The 16,839-nt window shown below is 30.3% G+C and overlaps 2 protein-coding genes across 3 annotated transcripts in view; both read right to left on the bottom strand.

Moving 5' to 3' along the window:
* The window catches only part of LOC108694745 (lipoamide acyltransferase component of branched-chain alpha-keto acid dehydrogenase complex, mitochondrial), an 11,775-nt gene extending 3,942 nt beyond the window's left edge, over positions 1–7,833 (bottom strand). The window contains 4 exon segments of the mRNA XM_018204399.1: positions 3–364; positions 2,659–3,193; positions 3,530–3,657; positions 7,767–7,833. Of these exon segments, the coding sequence (XP_018059888.1) occupies positions 3–364; positions 2,659–3,193; positions 3,530–3,657; positions 7,767–7,811 (1,070 nt within the window). The 5' untranslated portion in view covers positions 7,812–7,833.
* Positions 7,834–12,237: 4,404 nt separating this feature from the next.
* The window catches only part of LOC108694738 (metabotropic glutamate receptor), a 24,386-nt gene continuing 19,784 nt past the window's right edge, over positions 12,238–16,839 (bottom strand). For both annotated transcript variants that reach the window (XM_018204383.1, XM_018204384.1), the window contains exon 9: positions 12,238–12,514. In XM_018204383.1, the coding sequence (XP_018059872.1) occupies positions 12,369–12,514 (146 nt within the window). In that variant the 3' untranslated portion in view covers positions 12,238–12,368. The remainder of the gene's footprint in view (positions 12,515–16,839) is intronic.

Below are 16,839 nucleotides of genomic sequence, written 5' to 3'. Positions count from 1 at the left end.
AGCTCACATCGGCATATGATATTGATGCTTTACTGCCATCCTTCTGAAGTCTATTCAGTTCTTGCGCGATTGCGAAAATACTGAGGTTCTGCACATTCTTAATATTCGGTACTATTAAACCGTTCGGAGTGTCCATGGCGATGCCGATATTATGATTGTCCAAGAGCTGCAGCTGTTGGGTCTTTTCGTCGAGCCAAGCGTTTAATTGAGGATACTGCTCCAACGCTCGCGAGACTGCTTTTATGAAGAATGGCATAAAAGTTAGAGAGATGTCCCGTTTCATCAAGGAATCTTTCACATCGTTACGGTAGCGCATCACTTGGTCCACGTTACACTCATCGCTGTAGACGAAGTGTGGTATTGTCTGTAAAAAATTCATAAAGGTAAAGTTATTTTCTGATGGAACTAACTTGTTGGGAGAGACTTCTATGAGTATTTTTTTCAAGAAAGTTATGCGGTTTATTGATTATTTTCATCTTTTGATACATCCTTAAATGTCAACATTTCGTGAATTTATTTTCTCAGGATGAGAATACTAACAAGGAAAAAATACAATGGATTTGATATGAATTTTAATTTCCTTCATGCGGAATCTTTTCATACATTAAAAAATACTATTTAAGACCTATTCAATAAAATACTCGACGATACAACTTATCTTCGATATAAGATTCACCAAATTCACAATTTAGAGATCCTCCTATAAAAACCTATATAATAAGTTCTCTGTCACTTCTATATCGTTTTTTTCTCCCTCTTCTTCTAGTTTGCCCAGTGGATATGTTTTCTCCTTGGGAATCATTTCTATGTGTTCTCTCTACGCTTCTCTGAAGAATTCTCTTTTTATACGCTGTTCAGATATAAGGGGAGGAAGGGAAAAGAGGGGTTGCTGAGACTGTGGTAAAATCGATTACTATTGGTCAATCAATTTTTAAAAACCAGGGGAATGTTTTTCATATGTCATTTATGTTACAGCTATTATCTCTGTTTAAATTATCGAGATATTTCTGTATTTCTCTGTATTTTCTTGGAAAATATGAAGTGATGATAGCTATTGTGATTGTTTGATCGAACAGTATTTCCTGTCTTAATATTATGTTAGAATAATGCTCACTATGTGGTATGCTTTAATTTAATATTACTGTGCTTTCATCCATAGATTTTCTCTTTTTCCCAATATTAATGTTGCCAATTTAATAGAAGGAGGTTTTTGGAGGTTTTTTTTATACCGGAAGAGAGATTTTTTTGGGGTATAAAAAGTTTAGGAGAATTTCAAGATGACTTTTAGAGAAGAAAATAAATACAAAAAAAAATTTTAATTACATCTAAAAAATATTGAGAAAATCGCAATATAAGGGATCATTTTCGAACAGATTTGAGTTTGTATATTGGTACCCAACACTTTTTTTTGTAAAAGTAAATTTTTGTAAAAGATATTTTATATACTCCTGCCAAGCTAAATAGAGATCTTTGATTTTCACAGTTCCTCATTTGTCTTATCTTTTTTGCAGGCTTGAAGACGTGTTTATTTAGATGTGTTTATTTAAGATTCTGCCGATACAATTCCTTCTACACGTGAGACCAGGAAAGATTTTCTTGTCTGCCCTATCGTATGATGGCTTTGTGTCAGAATTTGCTTTGTAAGTCTACTGATTGTTATTTTCTATTTTTTAAATTCGTAAGTATTACATACCTGTTTTGTTATTTTAAATGGTTAAATTTTGTCTATAGGTGTTGTTTGTCTGACATGATGTTCTATTATGTATAGTTGATTACAATTGATGACAATTTTTATGTTGGTAATATGATTCAGCATGTAAGTGATTATTTTATTTATGTCCTTTTGTTGTGACCGTTTTATTGTTAGCTTGTTTGTTTCAAATGGTTAAGTTTTGTCTGTAGATACTTCGTAGATACTTCGTCTAATATGCTGTATATACAAGTGAGTTTATTGCCAGTTGGTTTTGTGCTGAATGGTCATATAATTCAATAAATGTTAACCACAATAGCCACCACAAACGACCATCTCATATCTTCTAAGGAAAAGACAGAGATTCTAAACATCCCGATAATGTAAACAGAGACAAAGGCTGTAAATGAAAAACCATTTTTCGGTTTTCGGAAATTGATCGGCCGAAAGTAATCGCCTTCATCACAGTCTCAGCGACTTTCTCTTCCCTCTTCTCTTTTCTTATATTTCACAGCGTATAAAAAGCCGTCCAAGAGAAGCGATTCAGTATCAAGTTGCTTCTCTTCCTGATGAAGTGTATTGTAATTCACGAAATGTTGACACTTACTTAATATCAAGGCACAAAGGTAATTCATAAGCAGCATAATTCGTTATTATACAAAGAATACAAAAAAGAAGAAATTTAATTAGAAATTGTAGGTATAATTAAATTTTTTTTAATTGTAAAAAATCTGAAAGATTGAAAATGATAGACAGAGAAGTTCACAAACAGTATTATAAAAAAAAAATCATTGAATATTAATATAGAAGTAATAAAATGAATGCTAAATATTGAAGCGAATAGAATATAAAATACTGATTAAATTAAATAAAATTGAAATCTAAAAAATTAAGCACTAAAAAATTACAATAATTAAACTATATTCTAAGATTGCAGATTCTATTTCTTCACCTTCTCGAAGACTCACCAAAGATTTCGTCATAGTTTTCCACATGTTTTTCGTGTATCCTTTAAGCTCGACTGTTCTTCCCGTCATGCTCGATGGAATCTTAACACTCGGATCCACGGAAATTCTCTGCAGGTGTGCCAGTATGTCTTCCTTGAGCACTCTTCCATCCTTGCCAGTCGCTTTTACATCCGTTAGCTTTATATTATTCTCTTTGGCTATCCTTTTCACCGCTGGAGTTGACAATACCTTCTCTTTTTTCAAGGTGATGGTCTCTGGTTCCACCTTATCTAAACTTATTTCGCTTTTTTCTGAATTATCAAACATTTGATTTTCTGCGCTCTTTGCGGTCTCACCTGCATCTCTCACGGCGTCTATTGAGTCGTCTATTTCAAAATCCAACAACGTTGATCCGACCAACGCGACGTCGTCAATCTTGTAGTACAGAGTCTTGATAAGGCCATCGTAGCGACTCGTGATTGTCACCGAGGCTTTATCGCTCTGCACCTCACAGATATCATCGAACTGCTTCACCTGGTCTCCCGGTTTCACGAACCTGAGAAGAAGTTTCGCCGAATTTAGTATGGAGAACAAAAATATTTTGGATGATTAAAAAATGCCAATTACTGAGTTGTTAAAAAAAGTCTTGAACCACTCTTTAAAAAACAATTAGGAATATTACCCAGTTAATACAAATTGAAAGTATGAGTTATTGTTATTTTCAGTCGACTGCGTAATAATTTTTTAAAGCTAATGATTCAAAAGCTGAAATTTAACTTCAAGGATCCCATGCATTTAAAACCGGATAAACGTTGCATCTTTTAATATATACTATATTTATCGTGGAAAGAAATATTTTGCCGCAGATCATATCAAATCACTTTTCACGTACCATTCTTTCACTGTGACGTCTCGAATTCCCTCGCCGATATCCGACAATTTGAAAGGTATTATTTTTTTGGCAAAGAAAAACGAGCTGATAGACAAAAGTCGTCGTATTGGATCGCACGATCGCTCGGCCTACGCAAATAAAAGTTTCATCGACAGTAAAAGTTCCATCAACAATAAAAGCAATAAAAACAATTACATCGTTGGCAGTGATGGATCAACGCAAACACGGTACTTACCTAGGACAGCAATGTTTGAAGAAAATTTTCATATAGTTGAGATAAATTTTTAATTGTTAATCTAATGTTTTTGCACGAGTTACATCGAACATATTTTATCAGAAACGATATTTTAAATATACAATTAAAAATGTATTCTGTTTATTACTCATTAAGGATTATGTTTTTACTACCTAATGCAGAGGTATAAATCATTTTTTTTCTCCTTTTATCAAATTTATAAATTAATGAAACCATCTGATGGTTGATAAAAAATATGTTTAAAAAAAAAAAACAAAATATTCAGTTCTTTTTTAAACATGTTTTTAATGTTTTATATATATTTTAAACAGCTTTAGAAAAAAATCATGTTTAAAACAAAAAAAACACGCATTTTTACTTTTAAGTATTTTTAAACGTTTCTGAGGTACATTTTAGCATTTAAAGTACCTACTTTCTCATTTCTTAAATTTGAACGTATTATCACATGAATATTTGTATCACAAGTATATTTGAATGTGTATTTGCTATTTAACATTTCATTTGACTGTATATATTTTAAGCAAATTTAAAATATAAATATAATTTAAAATATAAATTTAACAATAATGGCATTTTATGCATATTGATTACTCACGACTTCCTTTTTGAGATTTTTTATTTCAATATAATTATTTCTTGAACTAATTGTAGTAATTCTAATATTAATCCATAATTTACGTTACTATATATTTTTATAGGCTGCTGAGCTGCCTACATACAAGGTATTTGAAAAATAATGATAAATCTTTTTTTGCCCCTATGTAAAACATTTATCATTATTTTCCAAATATTCTGTATACATAAAGTTATATGTATACATGTGTACATATACATTTGTATTCTGCAATACACTCTACTTTTTTGTTAATTTTATAACTAAGCTATTGTTTTCTAACAAAATTAACTTTTTAAGATTATTTTTATGGAAGGTTACATTACCATCTATGTTTCTCTTCGATTCGTCATTATGCAATGTTACCACATTTTTATTAATAGTGTCCTAAGTAATAAATATTTCGTAATTTTGAGTCCAGAATCGATTCAACAACATTTTAATGAATGTAATTGTCAAGTCTTAAACTTATTCATTATTAATCAAGTTATCGTGTAAAATATAATTGAAGTATCATCTTCTCTTCTACTAAATAGTAAAAACACATTTTTTTTAAATAACGTTTTAAACATTTATTTTAAATTGTTTTAAAAAAAAATATATTTAATCTGATGTTTAAAACACGTTTTAAACATTTGTTTAAAAAAAAAAGTTTTAAACAAAACAACCCTGTCCGAGGGTAGCTAGATTGGTGCCTAGGGGCGGCAAAATGCTTAATCTGTCACTAGTCATTAACTATAGAAGGATAATAATGAGATACATACAGTATCTGAAGAAGTAAATTAAATTAAACTAAAGAAAAATACGAGATATTAAAAATGTTAAAGAAAATCTTGCGAAATAACATGACAAAATAGACTAGACCACAGTAAAAAAAAAAAGATGGAAAATAGAAATAATAATTATATAATTAATTGAAGTATATACTCTAATCGATTACAATGGAATAAACAGTACTTTAGTTTTAATAGTTTTGAAGGCAGTTTGTTGCTGTAATGTACTTTTACTCTAGTTCTGTTGATTTATTGTTTTACCGGTTTCTGCTGATTTATTATTTTAAAAGCTATTCTTTTGTTAGTGTTTCTTTCTTTAGCCTAGGAATAATCACTTGGGATTTTTGTATCCCTGCACCGAGAAACTGAAGCCCTCAATAGTTTTTTTTTATTGATTGAGAATCAATACTTTTTTTTTTTTTTTATTTTTCTTTATTTTTTTTAGAAAATACTAATTAAATCTACATATATAATGTTCTTAAATACTAATAAATTGTAGAACAATCAATAATATAGTTGTAATTAATAATAATGATTTTTTATTGTTTGAGTGTAAAAAATATTGCAGCGATCGTTTACGCAAAAAACTGGGTCACTATTCCCGAATAACGATTCTCAACTTTTCCCTCAATTAAGAAAAAATATTCTATCCAATTTTCTCCATGTGAAAAAAAATTTATTGATACAGCAAACACTTAAATGTTTATATAAATTAAATATGTAGCAAATTTAGATGTTTATATGAATTAAATATGTAATAAATTTCTCGTTGGCAATTTTTAGTTATTATATAGATGATAAAAATATTTGTTGAGAAAACTGATTTTATTTGCTGAAATAGCTTCGTTAGTATTGCAAATTATTCCATTACAATATAACAAAACTTCCATTTCTTCATTTTCTAGTCTCCAATATTGTTTATTTTTATACCGACCGTTTTATCAGCGACGCGATTTTATTGTATCAGTAAAATACATTTGCTATGGATACACTGTTTGTTTTATTAAATAAACGAACTGTTTGTTTTAACAAGTCAACGTAGTGTTTCTGTGAACAAATTTACTCGGCAAAATTTTTCTATTTTGCTAGCAAAACGAATCTCACTATAACCTCAAATAATTCATATTATAATGTTCCAAATTTAATGAAAATTAATCACATAAATTAATTTTGTTCGTGAGTTACATAATCATTTCGGATCATTTTGCTTATGATTTTATAGCAGCACGAGTTAACTAATAATTTAATAATTGCAATTAATAAATTATTAATGGATTATTGTGGTTATAATTTCCCACTCAACAGTATAAATAATGCAATGCACCTACATAATAATTATTTAATGTATTTAATGTCCGACAAATATGCTCAAAATTCAAATAAATGAATAATATAAATAATATGAATATGAATATAAATACATTTTTTTTTTATATTTATCGAGAAACGAATAAATACTTTTCGTTTGAGATGAATGAGTATTTTTGTGAACATAATTGTGAATACCTACTTTTGATTTTGCATTCACTCGCATTCTGCATTATCTATCTTTACCTTGTCAGCATAAAATAACGGACTATTTTGTAAAAATAGTGAAATCAGTAGAGGAATAATATTCAGACTTTATAAGTTCTTTTTTTTAATTACATAAAGTTATTTATGTGTTTTTGTTGGATCCAATTTTCCAATTAACATTATGTTCGAGAAAACGACATTCGCGTAAGAATAAGAATAATATGTACGTGTAATAGAACCATTCATTATCATAATTATATTTTTTTGCCGATCCAACTAAAGAGTACAGATTTTACAGAGAGAAAATTTAACAATATATTATTATTTAATCATTTAGAATCATCAAAAAGTTGGTTATAGTTAAAATTGCTTATTGGTGCTTTCTTTTTTAATTTACATTTCGAGTATTCATAAAACAATCCTAATAATTTTTGTGAATAAATATTTTTGAATACCCACAGCTTTGAAGGAACATACAAACATAACGTGAAAAATTTGAATAAATACAATTATTTATAGCTCAATTATAAACACTTATACTTATCGGGCATTAATTAGTCAAATAATTGCACTTTTACGTTTGTATTAGCGAGAAATTATAATGACGTAATGCTACTGTTAATAGAGAATTTGTATTAATAAGAGAGATTTTTATTTTTTATTCTCATGACATCATGCAAACGTCACTTTCAAAACGTGACCACTTGCAGCAAGTCAAAGTTCAATCCGGCGTGCGGTCTGTTGATAACAACGATCGGCACGTGGCGCGTTTTAATAATATAATGGAGCGACATCCCAAGGAACACATAGAAATTAACAAGAAATCAAAATAACTTCATCTTGATTCTTAATGTCAATAAACAGTAAAAATTTGGTAACCAAAAGTTGTCATTTTGACTTTTAAGATGCGTAACAAAATAAAATCCTTTTGACTTCCTTTCGCCTTAAGGTATGTTTCTTGGGTCGAGAGACTGAAAATCAGCTATATATTTAATACGGAAGCAATCTCTATTAACAAAGAAGAATTTTATCATAGGAACTGTCACACTTTTGTAATTTTATGATATTTTTAATACCTACCAATCGCACGACTCTCACCAATCGCCAGGAAAGAGAAAAAGCCATCAGCTGATCCGTCCGATCGAGAAGAAATATAAAGCAATAATGTAGAGAATTCTGGAATACAATTCAGATCGCGAAAGTTCGGAAATACTCGTGTTGTCGAATGGTGGACAGTCGTTATCATGACTCACGTCACGAGTGAGGTCGAAGGAGCGTGTTTGTTCATATTTATGAGTGAAGCGAAGCGGAACATAAGTTGTTCCGAGTTGACAAAATATAACGTATGATTGACATTCAAAAAGTTTACGCGCGATCATGAACGAATGTCGTTTTGAAGAATTGATTTAGAAAGTGCTACAAATTACAATTAAAAATTGATATACAATTAAAAAATTAATACATAATTTAATAGAAATAGAAAGTAACGCTGTTACTTTTATCGTTATTTTTTGTAACGATATTTTATGCTAATTTAATAATAACATTGCAATTTTTATGACAGTAATGATACCTAAAAGTTAAGTTGGGAAAAGAGTCATTTTTAAAAATTAACTTGTTACCATCATGCGTCGTTTATTGAAAAAAAAAAAACTCATTAGTTTCGAAATACAATAAAAATAATAAACCTTAAGTCATAAGAAATTAACTCACTCATTCACTCAGTCGAGTATTCTTCTCAAATTTGACTATGATTGATCAGTTTGTTGAAGCTTAAAATTTACAATATAATATATTATATATGTGATAACACAAACTGTAGAAATCAAAGCCTTAAACGAGCTAACTGGATCTTAATTCTTGTATGATTTTTATGTGAATGTATATATGTATGTAATCCCTAAAAACGCCGAAATGATTTTTCGATTTTTAAACGCTAACTCTACTAAACTACCGTAATATCACAGTAATATTACGAGTTAAATTGACTAGCAATTTAACAAATTCTTGATGCTTATTCGCATCTTCGAAACGATCTTAATAATAATTTTAAAGTTTACTTCCAGTGAGAAATGACAATAAAATCGACGTCAATCTGATGATTTCAACGTCGAATCGAAATAACGTCCATTAATTAAAAAATAACAATCTAAAAAATAAAATAAATCCAATAATCCACATCACTTAACTACCCGAATCGATATCGATTCTATTATCATTTCTCACTATATCTATTGTATTTCAAGTAGTCAAGTGGATTATTGGATTTATTTTATTTTATTTTTAATTTTTAGATTGTTATTTTTTAATTAATTACTAGCAGGTAAATTACAAAATTACACATATTTAATTTACTAATTTACTTTTTTTTTTTAAATTGTGAACTAATTCTTCGAACTGAAAAAATTTAAATTTATAACACTAGCCGTTTTGGATTTTCAGAAAATCGTTCTATAAACTTTCAACTTTAATTCTTTCCTTTTTTCCAAAATTAATATAATTGTGAATAAATCTTGTGAATACTCATTAAGCACAATTCGTGAATGTATAATATTTTGTCGTTTAAGACTCCTTAAGAAGGTCCTTCTTTAGCTATATCAATATGAATAATAATCGCAAATTAAATTAATAATTTAATAATAATGATGTTAATAAATACTTTGAAATAGTGATGGGCGTTATTTTATTATCTGTTACTGAGTAACTGTTATTGAGAAATAACTTTAGTAACGTTATCAGACTTAAACGATTATTTTCAAATTCTTAATTTTAAATAAATAAATAAAAATTTTAAAAATGATTTTTTTCTCTTTTTCCTTTTAATTATTATATTTTATTTTTCAATCATATTAATATTTTTAAATTGATATATATGACCATACAAAAATTTGCGCTATTAATTAATAATTATATTGACATCGATCATTTGTGCATAAATTTATTTGCACAAATATTTTAAATAATGAAATATTTCAAAATAGATTCCTTAAATGACTTAAATAATGAGAAATAATCCAAAAAATATGTGACTATTGATTAGGATATGTACGATATTATAAAACATAATCGTTTACGTAACCGATAATTGTTTAAATAACCGTTATTTTGAAGTAACAGTAACTGTTATATGTTTCATCATAAAATTTCATCATCTTGAAATTTTATAAAAATCATCATTGGCATCGAAGTTTTGCCCTTATGTCTGCCGATTACCGATCGTTATATCTAATTTCTTAGGAAAGACAATGTAGGGCAGCGGCGTTTACTTTTCTTCCAAGAGTCCGGAGGAAATTGAACTCGCCGAATTTATATCGATTTTCAGGGAAGATGGATAACGGGAAAATGAATCACACATTCTCCGACACGCCATTCAATAATGTTTTATTCCAGATCCGATCTATTCTCTCTTTTCTCTCGCCGCGCTCGTTACAATAGAAAAGATATTAGTATTTCTTTCTCTCTCTTCTTTTTTAAATATCGTTTTGACTTCGACGGCCGCGAAAGTCGGGCAATTTAATCGCCGATACAATAGTAACATTCTTCTTCGATTATTCACAAAATTGATCAAACGTTTCAAAAATCTTATGTGAAATAGGAAATCCGATGTAATAGGAAAAAGGGAGAAAAGAGAATGATTACATGTATATAAAACGAATTTTTCTTTAATTAGTATCGAGGAAAGATACAAGTAATATATTTCCAAAAATGAGATGAACATTCGAAGTAATCTTCGCGCGATTTTCGAAACACTCGATCAGTTTTTGTAAATCGAATCGCTTCAAAATATGTAAGAAAAAGGGGGGGGAGGTTGGGAGGCCAAAGAGAAGGTTGAGAACAGTCGAGTTGAAAATAATGTATTCCCGATTAATATTCTCGATATTCCAGAGTAAGTTAATTGTGCTCGCTTTAAGTACATTTATTTATTGTCCATTGCGTACGATTACTTCGTCGGAAGGCGCTCTCAGAAGGATTGAAGGAAAAGGGACTGCTCGTTTGTTAAACGTCCGATAATAAATAAAGTTAGGAGTTAAACGAACGGATGAAGTTGACGCGAGATCAACTTTAACTCAAGTAGAACGACAAGTCACGACAACATCAAAATGACATTAAAATAAATTGGAAATGATCGAAAAATGACTTTTAATCATTTTATAGTCATTTTAACATCATTTTGATATCATAATGACTCGTTATTCTGTTTGGGAACGCTCCTAATCGAAATGATACAAGTCACGAGGTGCTCGACTAGAATTGGTGGGTCACACGGTATATACTTGTTCGATAAATGCACGTATATGTATCTTTTTTATGCGTATATGTGTGAGTGTGTATGTGTTTGTGTGTATATATGTATATATAATTTATGCACAAGGACAACAGTAACAATAACGACAACAGCGAACATGATAACGGCCGATTTCTGCATCTCTTCTGTCTCTTTTTTCTTTTTATTAACGATAAAGATGTTACGAATGATAACGACGTCGCGAGATGCTCAACGTCCTCGCAGATATAGACCCTCGAATTTCAGTTCGATTATCAATAACAGATTAATTAGAATTAAATCGAGAAATATCCACAGACTTCTGTATATTATTCTAAACTGCCAATAGCAGTTTTTATAATGAAGCCATGCATCATATTTAGTGTGGGTAAACATTATTTACTGATGAGAGAAAAGTTTTTGTGATTGTAATTACTGCAATTGTGATTATTACTATTATAATGTTAGGAATAATAACTACATTGAGAAAAATGTTTTAGTTATCTCTCTCGAGATCAATTTTAACTCAAGTAGAATAACAAGTCACGATAACATCAAAATGACATTAAAATAAATCGGAAATGATCGAAAAGTGACTTTTAACGATCATTTTATAATCGTAACGATCATTTTGATATTATTTTGATATCATAATGACTCGTTATTCTGCTTGAGAACGCTCTTAATCGAAATGATACAAGTCATGAGGTGCTTGACTAGAATTGGTGGATCACACAGTATATATTTGCTCTCTCGCGATTAGAATGTTTGATAAATTTAACTATAAGTATCTGATTTATATCTTTCTGATTATGCAATACAAAACATTTTTCTAGTGTATAGTTCTATGAATAAATATACATATTTGACAATGAAAACGACTATAAATATTATAATTATTACTATAAAAATGGTTTCAATTACTATAAATTATAATCATTTTTGTGATAATAATAATCATTTATTATATAGTCATTTTCGATTATAGATATATGTATATTTGCTGATAGAAATATACATATAGTAATTATTAGTATATCAGTAATAATCATAATTATGATAATGTATAATAAATACCAAAAATTGTTCTCTCAGTGTAAGAAGTAAAATTTCAACATTAAAGGCATTGTTCAATATTTTTGTTTAAAATAAATAACGTTATCCTTTATTAATTTACTTAGAATAATTTAAATTAAATTATACACACTTTTACTGTACACTGCACATATTACATCCCACAGTAAATGTTGCTACCAGCTTCACATTTTACCATGAATTCACCAGCGGTCTAATATACAGAAATCTGTGGGAATATCAATGTTAGCAATTTGCTAATTCCAGACGCGCACATCCAACGATGTCACTGTGTGCGTTTCTCTGCGTCTCACATAGCCACGATGAAAGTAGTCCAAAGTAGTCTACAATTGCGCCACTTGCTCGTTATTGGTCTTGCTGGTGGTGCTGGACGTTAGTGAGATCTCGGTGACTCCTACGGACGTCCGCACCGCTGAGGTCAAGGCACCCTGCAACGGCACGTTCTCACTCGCCGATTCACAGCCCGTATCTATAAAATCACAAGTTCCATCAGTCATTCGATCGGGGGTAAGGGTGGAAAAACAGAAAGCGAACGTCTGGCTAAGAATGTCCGGAATGCATTGTCGCGCCCGCTCATCCCTCAGGAGGCGAAGAGATTCTTCCACCCCCGTTCAAGTGTCAACACGTGCCGTCGCGATAAAATAATTGAATTTCTTCGTCGCGTTGGCGTATCGACGTTCCGCTGCTGGCAACAAAAATTTTATTACGAATAAAATGATTTTGAAGTAATAGACCGATCTTTTCCCGTCCGAAGAGAAGCCCCGGGGAGAAGAGGGGGAGGGGGAGGCGTTCGTTACCACGCCACAGCCGTATCGAATTATGACGTCAGAAGCGAGAAATTAGGTGAATCTTTTTCTTGCACTCAGTCATCGAAAGAATCATCGAGACTTTTTCTTAAGAACACACAAAAGTCAACAAAAATCAAAATGACCTCCCTGGTGAAAATTGTTCTCATTTATACGAATTTATACGAATTGGAACATTTTTTTAGAAATATTCGGAAAGTTTACATTTTTTCTCAGAATTTTTTTGTACAAGTGAATTCTAAAATATTCTGAAATTTTTCATCCCATAATTTTTAAAAAATATTTTAGATTTTATACAACACATTTCATCAGAAATTATATTTACAAAAAATCTTAGAAATCTTACGATATTTTATAATTAGTATAATATATGAAAAATTCTGAGAAAGATTTTCTGAGAAATGTTTCAATTTGTACAAAAAATGTGAGAAAGTTATAAAATTATATAGAAATTCTGAAAAATTATATAGAAATTTTGAAAAATTACATGCAAAATTCTGAGAAAAATTTTCACCAGGGCTTATTTTTATTCTTCACGTCAATGAATAGTCCAATTTTATAACCAAAAAATCATCATGACTTTTATAATAAATAAATCATTTTGACATTCTCTTGAATTGGTATGTTCCTTGGGTTTTTTCTCGCATGTCATTGCCGAGAAAACTCAAAGCTTTTCCGTTCGTATACGATAAGCGAATTCTGATCGTCAAATCGATCAAACGAAAACTCCGCTTTTACGACTTTATTTCTACCGACGAAGTCGTTAATTTTTTAACGAAATCGTCGAAATGCTAGAAGAATTTTTAATTCTTTTGGGATTTCAATGGTTTCGTTAATTGTCAAGAAAAAATGGTTTTGCTGAAGCATCTAAAAGTTTATCGTTAGATATAGATAATTTTGTTGGTTTAAAATAATTATATAGGACGTTCAAGTTGGTCGCTAGAATGTCAAGATTTCTGCAGCATTGCTCATTACGTTTAAAAATCCTGCATAATATTTTGATCCAACAAAATTTTTTTCAGATCTGTATGTAACTGATATTTCAGCAAAATTGTTTTTTTTTTCCTGTTAAATTATTAACTCTGTTATATCGGATCAGTAGTAGCAAAAGTTCCGGTCCGATTTATTATTCAAAATTCAAGCAACTGCAACTTCGTTAAAACTAAACAAAATTTAAATTTAAAAAAGTTTTAAAGCTTCAAATCTCTACTTTCGAAAGGTCACTATGTTTCTCTCTGAGTTTTTATGAATTTGATAATTTTTACATATAAAAAACTGCGAGCTGGACAAAATAGTAAATTTCTTTCTCATTTTGCGAGCCTGTCACGTACCCGAAAAGAACTTGCGAAAATTTTCAACTTTCTAAAGTTAAAGCTTAAAGTTTTCCCTATAAAATCGTTTTAAAAGTTCCTAGAATTTTTTGTTACGGAGTTATCGCAGATTAAATAAAAAGAACATTTTTGACTCTGATCGTTCATAATTTCGTTAAAAATAATCGTGTAACAAATATAAAAGAACAGATTCTTAAAGCCGAAACTTCGCTCTATCGAATAATATAATTACTAATCTGATTGAAATATTGCGTTTCTAAGTTTACATATAAACTTTTTTGGATTCAAGCCAAAACTTTTGTCCTGAACCAATAAATTCAAAGTATTATTACTGGAAGGAATACACTGAGAGAAAAAAATGCAATTAATCATTATAATTTAACTATAATCATTTCTTAACTTATAATCATTTCTGCCAACAAATTATTTTTCTTTGTATAATTATAAATATAATAATTATTAAAATATATTGTAACAATAATTATGAACATGCAGCTTTTAATAATTATTTTACCATGCAGTTATAGTCACAAATATCAAACATTTTTCTCCCAGTGTAGAACTAAAGCAGATTGAATTGTGCGCGCGGGGCAATAAAAAAACTCTAATGCAGAACAATAAAAAAGAGGACGCATATTTTGTCGATAAAATACAGGTCGAGCGCGATCAGCAGGAAGCTAATTTATTTCAACAAAATAAAAAAAAAGAGGAAGGGAGGAAGAAGAAAAATTCGCATGACTTCTCTTTTTCTCGCTTCTGATGTCACAGTTTAGTATGACGGCTACGACGGAAAGAAAGGTTAGCTTTAAAATTCACTTTAAAGGAAAACGACCGATATTACGTAATGTAATCGCTGTTCCTCGTTGATGCAGACGCGCTCAGCGGGAGATATTTCTAAAATTTCCCTCGGATAATCCGCCTATAAATTTGCAAGAGGACAAAGGACCGTAGAACTGACGGTGCTGCGTATTAAGTTAATAATTTAGCGCCGCTTAAGCCGAATCATCTGGGCTACCATTAACATGCGCGCGCGGATTTTCCCTGTAATCCGCCTCGTGATTGCGTATAGCCGGTCGGTGTGGTGCGATGGTTAATCATGGCAGCAATAACGATTTCCAAGCGGAAAATTAATGTTATCAATCGATCCCGAAAAGAGCGCATAAGGGAACGAGATGTGACCGTTAAAGAGAGGCACTTTTCTCGCGCGGACAGTCGCGTTATAAATAAAGCGTTTAATAAACTAAAAGCTTTCCGGATCTGCGCGGATTGGCCCAGATTTTCCGGCCGGGACATTACAACAGCCGGCGTTATTCTATCGAATATCAAACCATCGCTGTCTCTTCCCTTGTGTATCGATTACTTTCTTTTCGTCGCGACAGTCGCGCGGACGGCAGTGGGCGCGGAGACGATTTGTCGACGGCGCGGATCGGATGTCATATCGGATTTTTCGATACAACGGTGAATTCAGTCGCCGGATTTACGCTGCGAGCTTCCCTTTTAAAGCCCGTCCTGGAAAGGGGGATAAACTCTTTGCCAGCGTTTACGTTATTATTTATTCCGTGTCACGCTCACGTCACGCGTCGAAATGACATTCGATTTTGCAAACAAAACTCATTCAAACTCATTTAAATTTGAATTAGAAGGCTCATATAAATTCTTTTCTTTTTTTAAATTTTATCTTTATAATCATTATAATCCCGTCCTTACTTTTTTGTAAACAATAATGAGAGGGAAATAGACCGATAGATGGTAAAAAATACAAATAAGAGAAAGAATCTTATACTTGGTCGAAGCGGATTTTGGTGCTTGAAAAATTTATTTGAAAATTTACATATGAATATTATTCAAGCTCACGTCACGCGCGACCTGATATTCGATTTCGCAGGCAAAAACTCGAATTAGAAGACTTATTTAAATCAGAGTTGGTAAAGACTAATGTTTTTTTTTTTAAGAATAAAACATAATCTATTTCTTCTTAAATATGTTTTTAATGCTTCAAATATGCTTTAAGGGAATCCTAAAGCGAAGCTCGAATTTCGATGAAGGTCGCTGTTTTAGCACATCGACATGTCTTTACATACTACCACATCAATATCTTACGCATCTATGATGCACGCAGTCTTGCACGTTCATGTCAATTTTCATATAACAAATTCGTTGCGATAAAACACCCGGTAAAAAATTTTTCATGCGTGAATATGTATAAATATGTATAAACATACATAAATACACATAAATATCCATAAACATGTATAATTATATATGAAATATGTCTATACATGTTCACACTTCATCCTTCTTTCTTTTGTAAAATTACTTTTTAGTGTAATCGAAATAATAATATGAAAACATTAAAATAAAACATAAAAATAATTAAAAAGTTTTTGCACTATTTGTTTTAGAAAAAATCAAGTGTGAAGAAATGTAAAAAGAATTATTTATGTATAATTATATATAAAATTATGCATAATTATGTATGAGCAATTTTTTTTACATTTTTCCAATCATTCTTTTCTAAAATAAACAATGCGAAAATTATTCCTTTAATATTTTTTATGTTTTCACATTACTATTATTATTTCTATTATATTAAAAAGTAATTTTACAAAGGAAAGAAGGATGTATGAATGATATTTCATACAATAAAATTATATATA

This window comes from Atta colombica, unplaced genomic scaffold, assembly GCF_001594045.1.
Source record: "Atta colombica isolate Treedump-2 unplaced genomic scaffold, Acol1.0 scaffold123, whole genome shotgun sequence".
Classification (NCBI taxonomy): Eukaryota; Metazoa; Arthropoda; class Insecta; order Hymenoptera; family Formicidae; genus Atta; species Atta colombica.
This window is presented reverse-complemented; position numbering and strand designations above follow the sequence as displayed.